The sequence below is a fragment of the Mycteria americana genome, chromosome Z (genome assembly GCF_035582795.1).
Source record: "Mycteria americana isolate JAX WOST 10 ecotype Jacksonville Zoo and Gardens chromosome Z, USCA_MyAme_1.0, whole genome shotgun sequence".
Classification (NCBI taxonomy): domain Eukaryota; kingdom Metazoa; phylum Chordata; class Aves; order Ciconiiformes; family Ciconiidae; genus Mycteria; species Mycteria americana.
This window is the reverse complement of record NC_134396.1, coordinates 8,340,335-8,362,564: the sequence shown is the minus strand read 5'-3', so window position 1 is coordinate 8,362,564 and position 22,230 is coordinate 8,340,335. Positions and strand designations below refer to the sequence as shown.

The 22,230-nt window shown below is 37.8% G+C and overlaps 1 protein-coding gene across 2 annotated transcripts in view; it reads left to right on the top strand.

Annotated features, from left to right (window-relative positions):
* TTC33 (tetratricopeptide repeat domain 33) overlaps positions 1 to 22,021 on the top strand; it is a 47,283-nt gene extending 25,262 nt beyond the window's left edge. The window contains exons 3-6 of one of the 2 annotated variants that reach the window (XM_075527423.1): positions 1,133 to 1,214; positions 5,478 to 5,516; positions 13,225 to 13,356; positions 21,087 to 22,021. In XM_075527423.1, coding sequence (XP_075383538.1) covers positions 1,133 to 1,214; positions 5,478 to 5,516; positions 13,225 to 13,356; positions 21,087 to 21,437 — 604 coding nt within the window. In that variant the 3' untranslated portion in view covers positions 21,438 to 22,021. The remainder of the gene's footprint in view (positions 1 to 1,132; positions 1,215 to 5,477; positions 5,517 to 13,224; positions 13,357 to 21,086) is intronic. The other variant, XM_075527424.1, reaches the window with a different exon arrangement.
* The last annotated feature ends 209 nt before the right edge of the window (positions 22,022 to 22,230 follow it).

Here is a 22,230-nt window from a genome sequence, read left to right as displayed (position 1 = left end):
AGAATGAGAGTCTGATTTCAGTTGCATTGCTTTTCCAATCTATTCTTCTATTCCCAATTGGTTCAGAACTTTCTGAAGTCTTTATGTGACTGCTCTGGAAAACCTGGAGGCATAATACAAGCTGGAGGACTGAAAAATGAGGAAGGGAAGGAGAAGGAAGAATGGGGAGTAGGGGAAGATAAAAACTGTTTCCGTATGAATTGTGTGTGAAAATTGCTTTAGTTTTATCTATACTATATTAGAATTGCAGTGTGTGTATCTATCAAGAGTAACCTCTGAAATTAATATAAATATAGGAGTTCCTATGCAGTTCCATAATAAAGGTGGATTTTGAAACAGATGCAGAGAACTTGTGGCACCCCACAGACTCGTTAATGTTAATCTGAGGCCACCTTTACAGATGAAAGACTGCATCCCTGTCACTGCATCTTCTTATGCTGTTACAGTTTTTCAGTATGGTTCAAAACCCTAGTATGCATTTTTCCAAGTTTTACCTCTTTGTTCAAGACCAAGACTGACTTTTGATTGGTTTTGGTCAACTCTTCTGTTTTCTTCAGTTTCTAGGGAAGGGCAATATATTATGAAGCTACTGTATACCTTCCCAAAGTTGAGTTATTTCAGTATAGCTGTTTACTTTCAACTTCCTTCTTATATTTATATACCAAAGTTACTCAGATGTCTTTAGTATTTTACAGTATGGAAATGAGGGAGGGCAAGTCCTATGTTTCAGTCTTTTTAGGCTGAACAGAAATTTTAAATGATGACTGTAGCAAGGCACGTTGGGTTCAGATTATATTTCTTTATGGCTGACTAAGGATCATTTTGACAATGAGGGGAATTGAACTCAGTTCAAGATTTCTAGTTTTAAGTCATTGCTTTACCATAGGTTTTCTATGTTGACTTGTAAATTCACTTGAGCCCAGTTTTAGAGTAGTGCTTCACATCCGTTTAGTCAGAAGAACAGATAGACAGTTCCTGAAAACAGTTCAGCATATCTTACAGGGAAGTGGTTAGAAAAATCATTAATACTAATGAGATGCCATGGCATTTTATTTAGGACGATGTCAGGATATACATAGAAATATCTAATATCTTTAAATATAGTGAGACTGTAATATTGTTTTAACTACAGGTACCGAGAGGCTATTCACAAGTGGGATGAAGCACTTCAATTAACTCCAGAGGATGCTACACTTTATGAAATGAAATCGCAGGTAAAACATAACAATTCTTTATCAGTTTAGAAATGAAAAAATAAAACATCATGCTTGTGAACAGATACTGTGCAACATTGTGTAGTTGTGCATGTGAACTACAGCACAACTTAGGTTTTTCATTTTTCCCAACACAACAGGGTATCTTTTAACAGGAATTAAAATAAAGCTGTTATCTCAGCCAATCACAATAAACATCTTTGTTAGGACATGACTTAGGATGTTACAATGTGGAAAAAGCAACTGAAATATTTAAAAACTGTATTGGGATGAGCAGGGAGAGCCTTTACTGTGATAGATTAGCAAATTTGACTGTTAAAAATCTGCCTGCTCTTTCTAAAGAGTTGGCTTAAAACTATCAACATTAAACAGGGATACTGTATGCAAAAGATATGCTCCAGTCTGTTTTCATATTATGTATTATATAGATAAATTAGTCTTGGAAAAGAGCATTAAACAGAGTATACTTATGATGTGAATTCATCTAAGCCTTTTATTTTACAGCTGTTTTGAGGAAAAAGGCTTGTAGCCATCAACACCTCACTAAAGTTATGAGATCAGTTTGTAATTTCAGTGTGTCTTTGCGTGGCTTAGATGGCAAAAGTGCCAGGGTCCACTATTTTGTTTAGATTGGGAAGCTTCTATCTCCATCTGTATGCAAAGGTATAAAAATACTTTTTTTTTCCCATTAGAGAAAAATGCTCTTCTGAAAAAATGATTTTAATTTGGATTGAGGATGAGAACAAGAAATGCATGGCTTCTTTCAACCAGCTGCACAGATTAGAATGGGAAAAACTATTTTCAGGAAGGTAGCTACTCAAAATATGGCTGAAAAATACATTGTTTAAAGTTAGGGGAAAGGAAAAGAGAAAGTAAAATCATGATGCTTCAGTGAATGTGTTACATAAGTTTTAGGAAGCTTGATGTATTGTTTAGTTTTAAAATCTTTGTTGTTATTGTAATTCTTTTCTTGTATAAAAACCAAAACAAAACACTCCCACGCCCCCCAAAAAACCCCCAAACCAACTCCCCCCCAAAAAAACTCAACAAGACCCAAGAAGCAAAGCTGGCTATTTTACAAGTTGTGGTGACTACTCTTTTTCTTCCTGGATGCTATCACATCTCCTCCTCACAGTCATGTTGTCTGTGAAGAAAGTTTGATTCTGCAAAATAATTAATTGAATAATCATAAGCTCATTTCAGTACAGTAATGCTGAAGGAGGCTTTTGTTTTATATAGCTGTAGAAGGTTCAGATCCTACTTGGTTTTGCATTTGGTTTGAGAAATACTTTATGGCTTTAAAGGTTTTTCTTCTTGAATTATTTTGGGAGAATTGTATTGTTGGATTGCTTTGTCAACATATCATGGAGATCAGATAGACTGTGTTAGGAAAAACTCGAGGAGGGGTGTGTATGAAGGGTTGATTTCTGACTTGGTTCGTTAATTTGAATGGTGTTGGTAATAAGATGCAGTAATTGGTTTTAGTTTAAATCGCTGAATTTTTCTAGTGCAATTCTCTCATTCTGTATCCTACACAATGCTGAAAAGTGGGCATTTGTTCTCCTCACTTTCTCACCAGGCTAGATTTTTAGTCAGTTATTTCTTTGTAACTTCTGAAACAGGAAGCATATATCTTTTTAGGAAAAAAAAAATCTTCATGCATGTTGTTCAAACCTTAATGGAAATTCTGCAGTGGTACTTTCTCTTAACTTGGGCATGCTTAGGAGCAGATCTGTATGTTATTTAGATAGCGTATTAGCATTTACAGATCTCCTGTATGATTAGGTCCTACATAATTCTAGAGTTCTGTGGTAACAAAACGTCTTAAACATGCAAACCTCCATTGAATATTTACTTGTATTTGGATGCCTTTACATTAGTGCTAGCTTAAATGAAAGATCTGTCTAGCCTAGTACCCTGACAACATCCAACAGTGGATGACTGGGAAAGAGTCATACAAATGGTACAAGCACGTAGCAGTACTTCCCTCATGATGCTTTTCCCAGCCTCCAGCAAGCTTTGGCCCTGGGCCTTCTCTGTGTTTAGAAGTGCTTGAAAGACTTTTCTTTAACAAATTTGTCTCATTGCTTTCTGCTCTTGTGTAAACTTTAAGCATCTGCAGAGCTATGTGCCAATGAGTTCTGAATCTTAATTATGCACTATTGGAAGAGACAGAATAATATAATTCTGCTTTAATTAGCAGCTTTCCAGGTTGGTGTAAAGGTTGTTGACTTATGTAGCTGTTTATTTGTGCATTTAATTTTTAACTCCACTAGAAAATAAATTCTGTTAAGATGTAAAAATGGTATAGTCCTATATTTTTTTTTTACTATAGTTTAAAGATTTAACTCTGTTTTGAATAAAACAGACCACCTAGTAGGATTTCTTCTAGGTTGGAAAGAAATGGTTCATGTGCTCTGATGCTGGCTGCTTAACACAGGGTGTTTTTGAAGTAGCCTTTATTTTGCAGTTAGAATTTCTTTTTTTGACTTAAAGTCAAGAGAAAGCTGTTGAAAAGGACAGTTATGCTCAGTGGGACAAATTAATGAGTAGCTCTCTTGTAACAGTTATTATAATCTTATGTGAATGCAGGAATTAAGCTAGCTCTTCAGAAGTACTCTGTTTAATTGATATTATACTAAAATGAAATATTTTCACAGTGGAAATAACAGGAGAACAGGGAATTATGTTAGCTTACCAGGATCCGAACTATGATGCAGTGACTTATGCAAACGGATGTTTACTACAATATCCTTCAATCGGTGCTCCAGCTGCAATACCTAATACTGAGGAGTGGTTGCTTACTGGGCACCTCAGCCCCTGTATTTCAGCTAAATGGAATAAGGCACATAACTTTCCTGCTGAGCAAGAGGAGCTGAGAAAACAGCTGTGTGACTTTGATTTGTCTTGTAAAATGTCTTTGCCTGTCTTATGAAACCATTGGAGAGTAATGAAAGCTGAAAGAATAAAGGAACCCAGGCTGGTGCTTCCACCATGCCTTTGCTTCCTTTCCTGAAGAGAGCAGCTCTGGGCAGTTGCACTGTTTCTCTTTGGTTTCACTTTCTGATATTGCATAACACTTCTGTTGTACTGTGAATGAGAACACAAGAAAAGTTTATGTACAAAATATGCACTTATAAAATTATTTCTTGAATCTTTTTAACAAAACCTCTAATCTTTAAATTGGTAACATCTCTTTAGTACACGCAAATAATTATTACAGATGTTCTTTGCAGTATGACTTATGCTTACTGGAAGTTGATTAGTATAACGTGTAATTTGATACCTTTCTACTTTTAAAAGCACTAATGTGAGCTGTAAAAATCCATTTTTGCCAAAATGGGAATACATGATTCATTAAAAAAAATATTGCGGTTAATATTTAAATGATACTGTCTTAGCGCTGACTATGTTATTCCAATCCAGCGTACCAGCACAACTACTGCAGCTATTACTGTGTAGCTAAATGAGAAAGTTTTGGTAGCTCCAGATTTGGAAGAACTCTACACCAACTTCAGCAAGGGCTTGACCAGCATTTGGCCTATAAAAATCTGCCTGTCTTGGTATGAGAGTCACATACTAGAGGAGGTGATTCATGTTAAGGTGATTCATTCACTTTGTGCGGTATGCAAAGACTCTATATGGTATATACTAATTTTCTTTCAGTGAGGAAAAGTCTACTCATGAAGTAATTTTTTTTTTTGAGAATTAACATTGGATGGAGTGTTTTGCATGGGCTTGAATATCTGTGTAGCGACAGATAATAAAATAAAATACATTTATTAAGATTACCTTATGTTGGGTTATATAGCAGCTTCCTAGTTAATTAGTATTTTCTTTCTCAGCAGCAAACGTAACATTTTAAATACCCTGTTGTTTCATATGCAGCTCAGATAAATATGCTAATGACACAGTAGGAATTTTTAAATATTTATGGTAAATTCTTAAAGTTCTGTATTTTAACAGATGTAAGACAAGTGTCTTTCAGTATTTCTGAAGAGCGGAAATAGTGTTTCAATCTCCCAATTGTCAATGACACTTCCAGTAAGTGTGTTTCCAGAAAAACATACGGCAATTGTGGAATTGCTCAATTGCTTCAAAAACCCATAAAAGTTGATGAGATTTTTTTTTTCATTGCTCTCTGCTACTCTTTGATCCATTGAAAACCAGATTATTATGGTGTGTGGAGAGGTTAGACGTGCACTTAAACTGTTCTTTGCCTGCAAGATCTTTCAGCATATATACTTGATATTCTGTTAACAGCCTAAACTGCTCACCCATTGCAAGAACAATGAGTGGCAAGTAAGTGTTTGTGAAAGCAGTTAATTTCTATATTTTTGTTTCAAAAAAAGAAAATCCTTAAAAAAACCCAACAGCCTAGTGTTGATTCTAGTATTAGGTAAGTAGTATCATAAGTATATTCAAAGGAGTATATGAAGACTACCTATATTAATGCAGTCACTAAGACTGCTTGAAATTCATCGTGGGCTAAGTTTCTTAAACATTGACTGGATTATTGCTGCTTTGAATTACAAAGATGAAGGAACAGGCTTTAAGAAATTCTTTTAATTTGGGTCTGAATGTTTGTATGCTGGACCATGTGGGACTCTTTTCTTGGGTGAAGAGAGATATCAAGGGACATATTACATTATGATATATATAACAAACTCTCTTGGGAATCAGGCATTCTGCTGTTCGACACCACTCCTGAGAATTTACCTCGTTCATGTTGCTCATCCAGTGATAATTCTACCTCAGATCTCAGATAACATTGTCAAACACAGTGTAGGACTGTGACAGGATTCCTAAAGTACACAATACAATTTTTTATAGATATTTATAGAAACAAGTAAATACAAATTTAAACAGTCAGGTTTATGTCCATTTAATAAGCTTTTTGGATGTTTGTCGTCAGCTGTCTGAGGATCTAGTTTCTGTACAACCTTGCATCCTTGCATTACAAGCAGGCAAGAGACCAGCATGGGTGAGTCGAGAGGGAACTGCACAGGCAGTGGAAGCAGGGACAGGTAACCTGGGAAGAGTATAGGGACGCTGCCCGGTTGTGTAGGGATGGGGTCAGGAAGGCCAAGGTGCAGCTGGAGCTGAACTTGGCAAGGGATGCAAAGAATAACAAGAAGGGCTTCTACAGGTACCTCAGCCAGAAAAGGAAAGTTAAACAAAGCGTACCTCCACTGATGAACAAGCATGGTGACCTAGTATCAACAGATGAGGAGAAGGCTGAGGTACTCAACAACCTTTTTGCCTCAGTCTTCTCTGGCAATCACTCTCCTCACCCCTCCTGAGTCAATGGACAACATGATGGGGACCAGAGGGGTAAAGCTTCTCCCACGGTAAGGGAAGATCAGGTTTGTGACCACCTGAGGAACCTGAATATATGTCTATGGAACCTGATGAGATGCATCCCAGAATCCTGAGGGAATTGGCTGATGTAGCTGCCAAGCCACTATCCATGATATTTGAAAAGTCATGGCAGTCAGGGGAAGTCCCTGGTGACTGGAAGAAGGGAAACATTGTGCCCATTTTTAAAAAGGGTAGAAAGGAGGACCCTGGGAACTACCGACCTGTCAGCCTCCCCTCTGTGCCTGGGAAGATCATGGAACAGATCCTCCTAGAAGCTATGCTAGAGCACATGGAGGACAGGGAGGTGATTTGAGACAGCCAACATGGCTTCACCATGGGCAGGTCCTGCCTGACCAACCTAGGGGCTTTCTGTGATGGAGTTACCACATCAGTGAACAAGGGAAAAGCATTGGATGTCATCTCTCTGGACTTCTGTAAAGCCTTTGACACAGTCCCCCACAACATCCTTCTCTCTAAATTGGAGAGATACGGATTTGATGGGTGGACTGTTTGGTGGATGAGGAATTGGCTGGATGGTCGCATCCAGAGGGTAGCGGTCAACAGCTCCATGTCCAGATGGAGATCAGTGATGAGTGGTGTCCCTCAGGGGTCTGTGTTGGGACCAGTGCTGTTCAATATTTTCATCAATGACATTGACAGCGAGATCGAGTGCACCCTCAGCAAGTTTGCAGACACCACCAAGCTGAGTGGTGCAGTTGACAGGCCAGGAGGATGGGATGTCATCCAGAGGGACCTGGACAAGCTCGAGAAGTGGGCCCATGTGAACCTCATGAGGTTCAACAAGGCCAAGTGCAAGGTCCTACACCTGGGTTGGGGCAATCCTCAGTTTCAATCCAGGCTGGGGGATGGTGTGATCGAGAGCAGCCCTGCCGAGAAGGACTTGGGGGTACTGATGGACGAAAAGCTGGACGTGAGTCAGCAATGTGTGCTCGCAGCCCAGAAGGCCAACCGTACCCTGGGCTGCATCAAAAGCAGCGTGGCCAGCAGGTCGAGGGAGGTGATTCTGCCCCTGTACTCTGCTCTGGTGAGACCCCACCTGCAGTGCTGCGTCCAGCTCTGGAGTCCTTGGCACAGGAAGGACATGGACCTGTTGGAGCGGATCCAGGGGAGGGCCACGAAAATGATCCGAGGGTTGGAGCACCTCTCCTACGAGGACAGGCTGAGAGAGCTGGGGTTGTTCAGCCTGGAGAAGAGAAGGCTGCGGGGAGACCTTACAGCAGCCTTCTGGTACTTAAAGGGGGCGTATTAAGGAAGATGGGGACAGACTTTTTAGCAGGGTCTGTTGTGACAGGACAAGGAGCAATGGTTTTAAACTAAGGGAGGGCAGATTTAGACTGGATTTAAGAAAGACATTTTTCACAATGAGTGTGGTGAAGCACTTTAACAGGTTGCCCAGAGAGGTTGTGGAGGCCCCGTCCCTGGAAACATTCAAGGTCAGGTTGGAGGGGGCTCTGAGCAACCTGATCCAGTTGAAGATGTCCCTGCTCTTGCAGGGGGGTTGGACTAGAAGACCTGTAAAGGTCCCTTCCAATCCAAAGCATTCTATGATTCTATGATCCTCAATTTACATTCCTTGAACAGGACCAGGATTTCAGATGTATGTGTCTCTTCATTTTTTTTCTTTTTTAAATAGGCCAAACCCATCATACTCATATTCAAATTATTCCATTTCCTCTCTTCTAAAGGTTTTCTTAATCTTGAACTCAGTGAGGGAATAATATCAACTTCCACCTATCCCTCTTCCTGCTTAAGAAATGATAAGGTTACTAAGACATGACCAACTCACAATCCCAAGTTTAGGTTATAACAAATCAGCTAATAATTGCTGATTATTTTTAATTTTTTTTTTAAAACTGGGATGTAGTGAGAAGATTTTACCATGAAAACATTGATGTAAACTCCAGAAAGCTATGTAGCAAAAAGCATTGCTGTGTGGTGCAACAGTAATTGCTTTACAGCATGGATAAATGTAAACTGCTTATAGGTAGGAAGAATTTTATTCATCAGTGTTTTGAAATGGGTTTCTGGATACAAGAAGGAATTGGGTCAGTTTCACTGGACATGGAATGTATCTATATATAGTGATTCAGCTTCAAGCCAGTGAGCTCATCTAAAACCAGGACTTACTCACACTTCCAAAATACTGTGGGTAGAACAGGATGGGTCATTCTACTGCCTGGATTTTTAATACTTGGTCAGTCTTCCGATGACAGTTGCTATGTTTAATTGGTTTTTTGCCACTGAGTTCTTCTAATTCTTCTAATCTGTGTCTCTTTTTTTTTTTTTTTTTAAAGCTAGATCTATTAAGCTAAGTCATTGTAATGACATGGATGTTCTTTGTTTTAATGCATGTGATAATGGTAAGTCTATGTTGGAATAAAATAAGTTCTGAAAATCCAACTACTGAAGATCTTTATAAGACATTTCCCTCTAGTCATTTTTAATATATATGTGCATGAGAGTCTTGAGATGTTTTTTCTGTTTTGTAAGATTTTTTTCTAATTGTTTGATTAGTTTTAAGAATGTTTTCTAATTAACTGTTATCACTATCATTGGAAAGTAAATCAAATATGTAATGAGATTACTTAACTGTGAAACTTGAGTGCCATCCTGCTAATGAAGTTTGCAAAAGAAAATTCACCTGAGAAATTAATTTGAGAGCAACATGAAAGGATAGAGTCTTAGTGTGTCAGCTCTTAAAAGGGTGTTCAAAAGAGAATCAAAAGAGATTGCACAAAGTTACTAATGAAGTAATGTAATTGTATGCAGGTCTGGATTGATGCTGATGATGGCTTGCAGTTTAGAGTCAATTGTACTGAAGTAGTCCATAAAGGATTAAAAGAGGGTCAAGAGTTTGTTGTATTAAGTACAATAGAGCTCCCAACAAGAAACGCTCCCCACACAGAGTTCACTTTACTTTTTTGAAAGGAATTCAACTAAATCAAAGAACATGCTTATTTTGGAGGGAGCCCTTGGGGGTGTGTTGTATTTATTCTATTTTTACAGAATAACTATTTCAAAACAGTTAGTGAAGTTAAATGTTTAAGTGTAAACAAACTTATAAAGAAAATAAATGATGATGACAATGAGATAAAATTGAGCAAAGGTAAGAGCAGCAGCAAGCATTCTGCTCAAATTGGGTGTAGGGACTGCTACTGGCTTCCAGATTCATGTTTCAGTCACACATCTGAATGAAAAGATAACAGTTTTCCAATCAGCTCAAATATTTCAAGCATATGGGCTGAAATGAAAGAAGACCTGTGGGCATCTTTGTAAGAAGCAGAAAAATAGACCATTATGCTGATGCCATGTTGGAGCAAATAAAATAAGAGTAGCTTATTCAAAAAGAGGTAAATAAAAGGAAACAAATAATATAGATTCTTAAAACCAGAGGAGAAGATCAAATTGTATACAGTAGAAAGTGGGAGCAAGACTTTGAACAAGACATTCATTGAGCGTCTAATTTTTTATTACTTCAAATGGACTTTGGTCCATTGTGGTGTGATATGTAGGGATAAATGAAACCAACAATAAAGAACATAATCAAGACAGTGAAAAGAGTTTTGCAGATAGCAACATAACCTTGCTTTTGTACAAGGCATAAATGTAGGCTAAATTTATGTGAAGGAAAAGAAAATTAAAAATTATACTGTCATGGTAATGACAGCACTACAGATAAAAGAAAGTAAGATGATTTGGGAGGGAGGCAAGGAGTTCAGTTCTAGCTGTGTTTAAACTAGCGACGAGTTATGCAAGAAGATCTGAAATGCAATGAAAGCAGTATTTCAGAGTAGCTGCATCCTTGAAAATAACCTCACATCTTGTATTGTCATGCGGAACTCAGGATTATTGTATTATTCAAGTATGTATAAGCACCGAAGTACATGTTGTGCATGAAATGCTATCTATGGAATTAGAAGTATGAGTGTGGGTTTTTGTAAGACTGATATGTTAAGCTAGTTCAGGATGAGAAATCTATGTTTCGACGAAGGCCACCAGTATAATTCCCATGTTCTACTACCTGGCTTCCCACCTTTTGGACACACCCTCTCTAAGGGGCACATGTGTAAGGAGTGACAATAACCCTTTAGGTACTTACCATATTGGTGAAATGGAGACCATCCTAGACTGTGTGTTATCGGGGGATGATGTGTATACACATAGATTTGGTGCTTGACGTGGCTGCGTGTTGAGCATGCGACAGGCACACCGTACGACAAAGGTGACTACAGCACACGTGGTTCCTGTCTGGCTTTGTCTTGTCCATGTGGTCTGCCCCAGTAAAAGGACGGAGTACCACTTTCTTGTCAAATCTGTGCAGAAGAAAACTTTATGCTAGTGGTGTTTCTTATTCCTTTTCCAGCATGACTTTCCAGATGTAGAATAACTGAGTGTTGCTGGTTCAGTTTTCAAGTAGAAGTGGTATCTAGCATGCAGAGGTATTTTATTAAAGTGATAATAATATCACAGGTAGAGTAACCCGAGGCAAGGCTGCACACATTCAGGTCTGCCATTGTATGTTCATTTTGATGATCTCTTCACCTGAAAGCAAAAAAGTGTAGGAAAATAGTGTGCATTAATAAGTTTATTCTTTTATAATGACTGATAAGTATAGCTAAGTCATTAATAACTAAAAAAACCCCTGTGCTGGACAAAATGCATATACATTCAAATCTGTATTTTTTTGAATGTACCTTGAGAAACTGATGCCATAGTTACTAGGGGCACAGTAACTACCACCATGATCTGGAAAAGCATTTTTAAAGCAGCTGTCTAAATTAGTACACACAACAGTCGTAAATAGATGAAAGTGGAATAAATGTCTTTTATTAGTGAGGTCACAGTTCAGTAGACGAAGCAGTAAAATTCATTAAAAACTGCAAAAGATTTCCTAAATACTTATCTAGATATTTTTGAATTGTGTTGCAGTAGAAAGTACTGGTAGGAAATACGGAATACTGAGGGTGCATAAAAATGTTCAGGTGAGTGTATACTTGGATTTTTTTTCTCTTATGAGAACAAACACATTAAGAGATTAATGTAAAAGCTAGCTGATAGATGCAGAATCACTTAATCTTGGTAGGATGTACACCTATCCACTAGTAACAGTTTGAATCAACTTACAGATCTGCTGCAGATAAGAGAAACTGCACACAAAAATGCAGTTGAAATGAACATTTTGGAAAAAATACATAGTATTCATTACAAATTTTGCTTACAAAGTACAGTCATTGGGAACTGATGAGGAAAAAAGGGAAAATGACGTGACATACAGCTGTGGGTTGTTTTTTAAAGATTTTTAGGTACTTCTAAGTTCCAGTGCACAGCCTGTTAAATGGAATTAAAGAGAAGCCATAGGACTAGTCTTTAGAAAAAATTAGTCTTATTAAAACAGCAGGAGTATAGATCGAAAGGGTTTATTGGAAGTTATACTTCCTATGTTTCTTGGGTACAGAATTACTTTCTGTAGTAAAGCTTTTTTTTTTTTAACTGTACTCACCCCAGTGCTGTGCAAGTACTTTATGTTAATTAAAGTAAATACTCAAGATTATTGCATTTGAATCCTCCTCTACTCCACACTCATCTTTATCTATTTAATATATCGTAGAACAGTAAGGTTAAATAAATGCTTTTTGCACTTCAGCAATAGTCCTAATATGTTCTAATATTGTTCATCATGCTTGCGGGCCAGTTGGGATGAAAGTGGTTGCCCACAAATGAGTCTTACTCTTGTGGTTGACGTTCTCATCATACTGTAGGAATGCAGTTGTCATTTGTTTCTTATACTGGTATCTATCACCATAGCATGTGGGTGTCTGAAGTCATGATCTCAGAGTGATGCAGGTCTTCAGGTAATGTGCCAATCTCATGGTGGTCTTGGAAAAATACAGCAAGCTTTGAGCTTATGTATTGTTAACTATGATTTATAGGCTTAGTTATGGAGATTCAATGCAAGGAGTAGAATGGTAACAGGCTGACACTAACCTGTACTGCTGAGTAAAAGAGATTTCCACATTCAGAAACCACTTTTTTTTTTTTTTTTTTAATGTAGGTGACTTCATGTCTAAGTTAGGCTTTGCTATTGCAGAATGCTTACTCTCTAAATAGAACAGTCATTGTTAAGGGCTGTTTCCATGCTGAATTACAGGGATTGTTTCTATAATTATATCGTGTGCACTGCAACTGAATTTGATAGATTCCAGTCTTCTATTAAAAAGAAAAAATATATCCCAGGACTTTTTCAGCAATACTTGCTTATTTATTGTGTTTAATTCTCAATGTGTTTGTCCTTCAGTGTATTCTGTTACGGTTTTACAGAGTGTGGGGTTTGTAGGGAAGAAGGGAGAGGGAGGGACACCTTCAGAAGCAATTCGTCTACTTCTAATAGAGTTGCTTAAATAGTTCAGATGAATCATCCTCTAGCATGCCTGTTTCTTTCCATGGGCAATGGAAGGAGTCTGGGTGACTATCTGAGATTAGACAACTGACTTTTAAACTAGAAAAAGCTAGGTGAGATGAGCCTGTCCTTAGTTATTGAAACAATGGTGGCTACCAGGGTAATCCCAGAAAACTTAAATCTGTTTTCACTTTTGCTTATTCTTATTCCTCTTTTTTTTTTCTGTCATAGGTCCTGATGTCTTTACATGAAATGTTCCCAGCAGTGCATGCAGCAGAAATGGCTGTCCAGAGAAACCCACGTTCCTGGGATGCCTGGCAGACTTTGGGACGTGCCCAGCTTGGATTAGGAGAGATAGCATTGGTAGGAGAATGGACAACATTAATATGCTAAACTTAAATCCAACATTAATATGCTAAACAGAGGATGTGGTTTACACATCCTCTGAATTGTGTGTGAGAGAATGAAAGTACAGAAATACCAAGGTAGCTGAATATCCTTATGTAACCTGAAAGTACTCAAGGAAGAAGGTTGCTGTTATTTATCTCCAGTATTCCCTCTACTTTTTCACAAATGCTTCCTGTGTGGTTTTGTCACTGGGCTTGTGGAAGACCGGCCTAGCTCAAAGCCTTTTCTGTTATATACTGTATTTATGTGGTGGCTTTATGCAATAGAATAATTATGTTGACATAACTGCACATACTACATTCTGGGTCCTGTATTGCTACAGCACAGCTCACCGTAGTTTAAAGATAAAGGTACTGTGAAGTCCTAGTTGATATTCAGGCTCAATTTTATATATGCCTGCTAATAAAATTCAAGTATCTTCTTTTCCCTGTGTCCTACTCTCCTGTGTCAGGTGCAGCAAATTATGTGTTCTCATTCATACTTTCCTCTGGCTCCTTGACCCCAAATGGTGGCTGAAGTTGGTTCTTTTCTTAATAAGACAGCAAAAAGGCTGGGATGCTCTGCAGTAGCTGGAGTCCATCTTTGCTCTGTCTGCAGCTGCACACCATGGTACTGTCTTGGCTACATGATGTGTTGCAAAGGGAGACTCTCCCCCCATGTCAGATCAGCCTCCACCTATAGGCTATACGCCTGTAAATAACGTAACATACATAGTGTAATAGTTTATGCCTAGGTAGTGTGGAAACGTAGCGAGTGAACTTTTTAATTCAAACACATTTGGAAATGTCCATTAGAAAAATAATTCATCATGAGCTCTCAGGTAATAAAAGATACTTGTTTTATTTTATTTCTAATAGAAGTAGCTGTGTGCTAATTCGATAAAAATAATTTTATCATTAATTTAGAATGTATTTGCAAAGGTACAATGTTTGGACCAAAAATTTTCAAGAATAAAAAAATAATTATGATTTTTTTGAGGGAGGCTGCAGATCATGCAAAAGCAGTTTCTTTTTAAAATGGACCAAGGAGAAATATTAAAAAACAAACAAAAGAAACCCCAAGCGATGAGAATAACAGAAGACAAAAGCTGTGTGTTGCAGATGTGTAGTGTGCTACCTTATGTTGTTGCAGTATCTTAATATGAAATATTTAATACAAATCTATGCATATCTGCATCACATTACATAACTGGTGACATTCCATGGCTTTTGTGGTGTAGAAGGTAAGAGTAGATGGTCTGTCCTGTCTGGATCTACAATCTATAAATCTTTTTTTTTTTTTTCTTTTAAGTGCCTGAAATTGTTGCTGTAAACTATGTCCGAAATTTTTAAATGCATTAGTCTCAGGAAATTCAAAGTTTTATTTCCTGCAAGAATCCTAGGTAACTGCTGCTGCTTAGTCTACAAAAATGCTACAGTTACTTTAATGTGAGTTATAGATATTGATATACCAATACTAGTTATACCACCAGGTCTGCTCACCAGATCCTGTAAGCTTTGTCTACATTGGCAAGTCACGTAACACCAGTAGGAGTGGATACCTTGAGTAAATAGTGCTGGGGACCCAGTGTCCACATTGCATTAATTTTGTTTTACTTCAGAGTAGCACTGTTGTTTGGAGCATTTCAGGTGCTCTCTTGGAGTGCATTGTCGAGCTTAATCAGAAAGGAATCTAGTCTGAGACTTATGTAGTCTGAGACTATTCCATGATGCAAACCAAAGCATTTTAAGTGGGAACAATCAGAGATTTGCATCAAAGCACATTATTCATCTGAAACAAAACACTACTATAGGTGCTCCTGTAATGGTTACATTGACCTTACTGTCTGTGAAGAGAGAGGGAGGAGGAGTTATCACCAGGTAGTTTGCCCTGTGAATGTTTTTGTCTGTCTCTGAGTAGGGAGCCCAGAGGTGGGTACGCTCCTGTTGGTGTTTCCAGTGCTTTAGTACTGGGTTTTTTGCCTTTCTGTCTTTAAGGCATATTGAACTGCCTTCTGATGAATATGTTCTCATGTACAAAGAAGAACTTGGAGTTATTCTAAAATGCAGATAATGTTCAGTATTTATTTTTGAACCGAGCAATTTTTCAGGAAGTTTAAAAGGTTAAGAGTGGAGAAGGTTAAAGGTTAAATGATTTTGTAATTACTGAACCTGTGCAGGCTTCCTGACCAGGTGATCTAAGTCATAATTATCCTTTTCCCATTAGCTTTTCACTACCATGATCTTCTGGTTTTTCACTGCATTATATTTTTTACAAAGAAAAGTTAATAAAGCATAAATGTCAGGGCGTTTCAGTAATGTTTGAGATTTGGGAATTAGTACCCTTCTCAAGAGCAGCTTCTTCTGTTTCTGTTTCATTTCTCCCCCACCAGTGTCTGTCTTCTCTACCCACATCCTGCCAAATGGTCTGTTGTAAATATTTTTATTACTTCACAATGAATGATGCACTTTTTCTAAGAAAAAATCAATTTACTGTATTTTAATTTCAAGTTTCCCAGGTCTAAAATACAGCTTCCAAACAAATCTAATTTATATTATGAGCTGCATAATATATTCATTTCTTGCAAACAAAGAAAGATTTGTTTTTGTTTGGTTTTGTCAAACTTGTGACAGAAAGAGCGAGATAAATTAACCCCTTTTTATTTAGCTTTTACAAAAGCTGTTTGCTCTTTTTTCTGAATTTACTAAATAGGGTAATTCAACAGTAATACTTAAATGTGAGCAGGCAGAACATTATTTCTGTAAAGGCAGAAATTCCTTAAATTCTACAAATCAATTTGTAAGAGTGCACCCGAGTAATCTTTGCAACGTGAATGTAGAAATGTCGTCAGGCTTGCAATATTTTTCTCATTTAATTGTAAATGTTTGTTTTTTTAAAAATGATATTTTTACTGTATTGGTGATGACAACTTAAGCATAACAATTTCACACTGATATCTTCATTGGAACAGTTCTTCCCATGAGACAGAGTGAGCCCCACACTTCCATTAAACAAGCAACAAAAAAACCAAAACAAAAGCAGCATTAAAAAAAAAAAAAAGACTGAGTGAAAGTGACTGAGTCTCCCACCTTGGAGAAGTTCATCTTGACATGGTCATGGGCAACCAGCTCCAGGTGGCCCTGCTTGAGCAGGGAGTTGGCCCAGATGACCTCAGAAGGTCCTGGCCAACCTCAACTGTTCTGTGATTTCTGTGACTTAAGCTTACACATACACATTCTAGCACATAGTGTTTGGGAAGTATGAAGTTAGAGAGAAAATAAAATGCTGTGTCAGTTAAAGTGGGGTTCTGTTAAATTCTTTTCAACAGCTTTAAATAGTCCTACCCAGATATAGGTAATACCCAGTAATACTAGCTTCCCCAGAGGTCCTGTGTTAGTCCTGCAGCCTCCAGCTACTATAGTGTAATCCTTATTTTTTTTTTTTAACCACAGTTGGAAGTCATAAATATATTTTGATAACCCACCTAATGATTTTTTTAATGCCTGAAAATATCTTCTACTCAGAGGTGATTTTTATTTTCAGTGAAGAAAGCAGAAGGGCAAGCAAAGTCACCAAAAGTTTAAATGCCCTTTCTGCTACATTTCTAGCAGGAGTACTTGGTTCTTGAGAGCATTCCCCACTGACTTAGCTGGTGCCTCCTGTTAGTTACTCTCGTCAGATGCTCAGAACTTTTGAGGCTTTAACCATGATGGTGAAGTCCATCTTTGCAACACTTAGACCTTGTATTTAGCATTAGTTAAAATAGATGCAGAGTGTATGACAAACTGGGACTGGGGAGAAAGTTGTTTTACCATTATTTTAAAATTCCTTGTAATAATTTTAGCAGTATAATTTGGTAATAGAGAGGTAAATGTTTTCCATCCTCCCGGATTTTCCTGGTTAAGAGCACTCATATCACTTCAGGCTTTATTTTGTTGGGCTAAATATGTCAGTTTCTAGGATGGGATAGATTTTTTTTTTTTTGTTCCTTCATCATCCTGGATTATGTACATGCATGTAGTAGAGCATAATGTACAGGTCTCTATGGTAGAGGCAGCCTGAAGCAGTGACTTCTGCAGAGCATGCTGCAGTGTCTTGGAGGGATGCTCACTAAGGTGTAAAGGCAGACAGGCAGTTAAGCGTGGTGAGGAAAGAGGGCTGGGAAGAAATGAGTTGGTGCAAAAGGAGATCTGGGAAATGGGAATACATCAATGAAGCAAAAGGAAGTACAAGGGGAGGATAGAAAACGTCTTCAAAAGAAGAAGAAGACGGAAGCTGTGGAAGTGAGGAAGAGGCACCTTGAAGAGGAACTTGCAGGGGACACAGTGGCTGACGGAAATTTTCTGAAACTCTAGTCTGTACAGAGATGCGTGTCTGGGTCCAAAGAAACCGAGGTGATCTTTTTCTGTCAGTTGCCGCAGGACATTACGTTCCAGTTCTCATGCCTCCAGGCTCAGGCACATGTCCTCTGGCCTCTTGTGCCAGCCATCGGGCACTGTGCACCAGGGAGGACGTGTGCCGAGTCACCCCTGGGCGTGATACATCTTCATCTGCGCTGCATAAATTCTCTGCAGTGGAGAACCTCCAGCATAGGACAATTAAGGTAGCATTGTCTCACAGACGTCTACCAAATGGGAACAAAGACTTTTATGGGTTTATAACCTGATGGAATTCCAGTAGATGTAAGGCAAAAATAGCCTTTCACATCTGGAAAATTGCCTACTATATTTCAAGCCTTTTCTCCAAAACATGAGAGCACCAGAACCTTTGAATGAAATGGTTTTGTAAACGTAAGAACTGCAAAATATTAAGTGTTCACCTCATTTTTGAAGACAGAAGAATTATTTTTGCTGAAAAGAAATTTCCAGAGAGAAAATTTTTATTGAAAAGAAGAAATAATCTGAACAGAAAAGTTGCATAAAGAAGTTCAGCCTGATGGCGCAGAATCACCTCCCTCGACCTGCTGGCCATGCTTCTTCTGATGCAGCCCAGGACACAGTTGGCTTTCTGAGCCGGGAGCACACATTGCCGGCTTATGTCCAGCTTTTCATCCACCAGTACCCCCAAGTATTATATTGGATGCTGTAAAAAAAATCCATATTAAGGATCGTTAAACATAGAAAAAGGTTACTTATAGATGTATATGTATCTTCACCGATGGAAACCCTTTGAAATAGGTCAGATGTGACATAAAGGCCTTATACAAGCATTGGGGGTAGATATGAACTGCATGACCTCTTAAAATGCTCCCTTACCCTTTTTAGGAGGTCACTGTATAATGACAATTACGAGGTCTAAGTGTTACAAAAACATGTTATAAAAAGTGTAGTCTGATCAAAACTGCCCTTCGTGTTCAAAGACGCTGCAAACCAGCAGCAGAGATTCTGCTCATGGAACAAATGAAAGATTGTTTGCTACAGAATACCCCACAGTGAGATGAAATGTAAAATATTTTTAAAAATACAGATTCTTCAAATATTGTAATTCAGCAGGCGAGAACGTCTTGCAGTAGATTTGATAGTACGCTTCCCTACAGAAGCAAAAGCAGGTATGAGAATACGTACTGATTTAAAATCCCATAGTCCTTACATGCAGGGTCTCTAAGACCACAGCTGCCCTTTAAAAATGAGGCTAGAAATAAATACCAAGTTTATCTAGTGCCACCACATTTTCCTGTAAGGCCAGAAGGCAGTTGGAGAGGGAGATTTACATCTCCATCAGCAGGAGAATTAAAAGTAGCACTGTTATTTTCTTTTCCTCTGTCTTAATAGAAATTAATGGCTGTGGAAGCAGTGGCAACATGAAATTTTATGTGGATGACAATTCTGTATTTTTCAGTATTACATTGCTGCTTTAAAAGGAATCCCTCTGATCTTTTGCAGCACTTAAAATTTACTTTATTATTATTTATTATTTATTTATAAAAATGTCACATACAAAATCTTTTTTCTAATAGATTTACAAAGATGATTGTTTCATGCTGTATTGTATGAATCATCAAGGCATCTTCTAAGCTTATTAAATGTTACCTTCTATTTGATTACTGTGTTTAATGTTGTTTAATGCGCATTAACATAACTATATAGAGAGGTTTTAATTATAAGGCCTCTTTCATGGAAAGCCTAAAAGCAGGTGGTGTTTATATTTTGTTTTCAACAGAAATACAAAAAAGAGTGTTTAGCATTTACTTGTAACTCATATACCCCTGGAAATTAAAAGCTAGCAAAGCTGAATAAAGTGACACTGTTATGCAAGAATTAAACTGCACTCCTCCTTCTGTTTAAAGTTCAGCATGCTCCTACACTTTGGAGCTGGCTGGGGACCAATCATAAAGTATTATTTTTTTTCCTGGAACTGAAAGGCTGCCTGTTACAACAGCAGTAATACTGATAGCATAATCAGCATTTCTTAAATCTGATTTGTATCTCTTGTCTGCTGAGTTTACATCTCATGGAGTTCGTATATTAATCTGTGCCAGGAGAAGGATGAATTGGCAGTCTCTGTCAATGTAGATGAAAAGCTGTGATTTTTCAAGTTAATTTGCATGCTTTAAGTATTTATAAATTACAACAGAATATGGAATTTGAGGGTTGTTCATATATCTTTAAAGTCTTTATATGCGAGTTGCTAGAAATCTTCCCAAATATAATCCAAATCCATATCATCACTGTTTTCCCACCCTACAGGAAGACTTCTGTACATCGTCCTGTAAGAGTTTGGTCACCCAGGTGGCCATTTCTCTAACTGACCATATAGTCATAAATGTGAAATACACACCTGCCTGTGTGTACATACACATACATTTGAGTAGATAAGGTCAGTCTTGACAATTTCACTGTTAATATACCTATAAGTCCCCCACAGTTGTAATTCTTGGTCTAGCATTTTTCCAGTATTGTAGCAATCTCTTCTTATTGCCGAATATCACATCTACTGGATTAGATTGCCAGTGTTTTATATTTAACAACTTCTGTTTTGAATATTTGTACTTATGGAACTTTTCCCAGTTGAGCTGAAAGACAGGAGAAACAGTATCAACTATACTTAATTGTATTAGTATTACATGGTTTATAAGATTACAGAAGTTCTTTGTTAGAGCAACTCTCCAAGTTGGGAGTTTATTTATCTACTTTTGCCTGTTTAGGTAAGTGTGTTTGCAACCAGAAACCTGTTACGGAAACTGCTTATCACAGGGCTAGGATTACTGTAGTATTAGGTCTGTATGTGAAATGACTACATGCTAATTTAAAAGCAGCAATCTTAGTGATACTTCAAATCCCAGTCATCCCTTTTCTGTATTTCTTTAAACCGTATCTGTCTGCTTTTGCCTTCCTGTACATCTGATGATAGGAGAAAAGTGGGATAGAAAACCATCAAAACAAAAACTATTTTTGCCTTTACCTTTTTAATTACAGTATTATTTTTGACATGTGAACTCTTATTTGTGCCCTTGTTGCCAGGTACCTGATTTGTTCATGTGTTCTTGGTACTTACAGACACTTGTATGCACAGTTGTTTGGGGGTAACCGTGCTATTGAACTTAAAGCTGAGGGAGGATTGTTCCACTAAAGACAGACTGGAGTAAAATCACTTTTGTCTTTGCTTGAATGATATACACAATTTGTTGTTGTTGTTGTTAATTTCTATGATGGAATACGTAGGCTTTAAAGTTTCCAATCCTTTTTTCTTCCCTATTGTGTTTACAGGCAATCCGAAGTTTCCAGGTATCCTTACACATCTTTCCAATGAACCCTGAAGTATGGAAAGAGGACCTTTCCTGGGCAAGAAAACTGCATGAACAGCAGAAGGCAACAAAGACTGAGGCAGTGCAAGCACTGGCAAAAGAAAAAGAGCTTGCACAAGAATCAATCCCAGACTATGACTTTGAAAGTGATGAAATTGTGGCAGTCTGTGCTGCCATTGCAGAGAAGGAGAAAGCTCTTTCAGCAGCTAAAACGGTAGTGATTGTGTCTGCTTCAGGCACAGTAGAGACTGTTACTGAGAAGGAGAATTGTCCTGCAACTCCTGATGAAACCCTTTTCATCAGAGCCCGATAGGGCAGCATTATGGGTTGCCAGTACTGTTTTAAGAACTAGTGTTATTTATTGTATCAGGCTTGCTTTGTTTCTGTTTTTTAAGCAGTGGGAGAACCTACAAAAGTTAAAGAAGTGAAGTTATATTTCTTTTGTAAATTGAAAAAGCAGTGACCTGAGTTTTTGTTCCATCCATATTTTTGGAGAAGAAAGCCAAGAGTTGATTCTAAAAATCTTATGAACAAATGTAATTTTAAAATGCTTAACTACATGCTAACAACTGCTTTCATCTTTATGTATTTCATAACTTTACAAGTTAATGTCTATGTTTTCCCAGTAATTAATAAGCTCTTATTTAAACAGTAAAAGAAAAAGGGATTTTTTTAAAAATCTATTTCAATCATTATTCATTAACAATGTTTATCTTCCAGTTAAAGTGTGGACTGTTCTCTGTTATCAGAAGTCTTTATTTTCATTAAGATTACTTTTTCTATGAGGAAGTTTCCTATGAAGCAGAGATGGATTATTATTTTGCTTGTGTGTACGTGTGATAGATCTGGCATCTGATTTATAGTCAAATGAAATCAGTAGAAACCCTTAAGTTGCTGTCCTGGTTTGCTTGCGTGCGCGGCTTTTGCTTTCCCTATTAAACTGTTTTTATCTCAACCCTCAAGTTTTCTTTCCGATTCTCTCCCCCATCCCACCGAGGGGGAGTGAGCGAGCGGCTGCGTGGTGCTTAGCTGCCGGCTGGGGCTAAACCACGACAGTTGCTTTCATGGGTAATGGGTTAAACACTTTCTGATTAGATGAAAGAAAA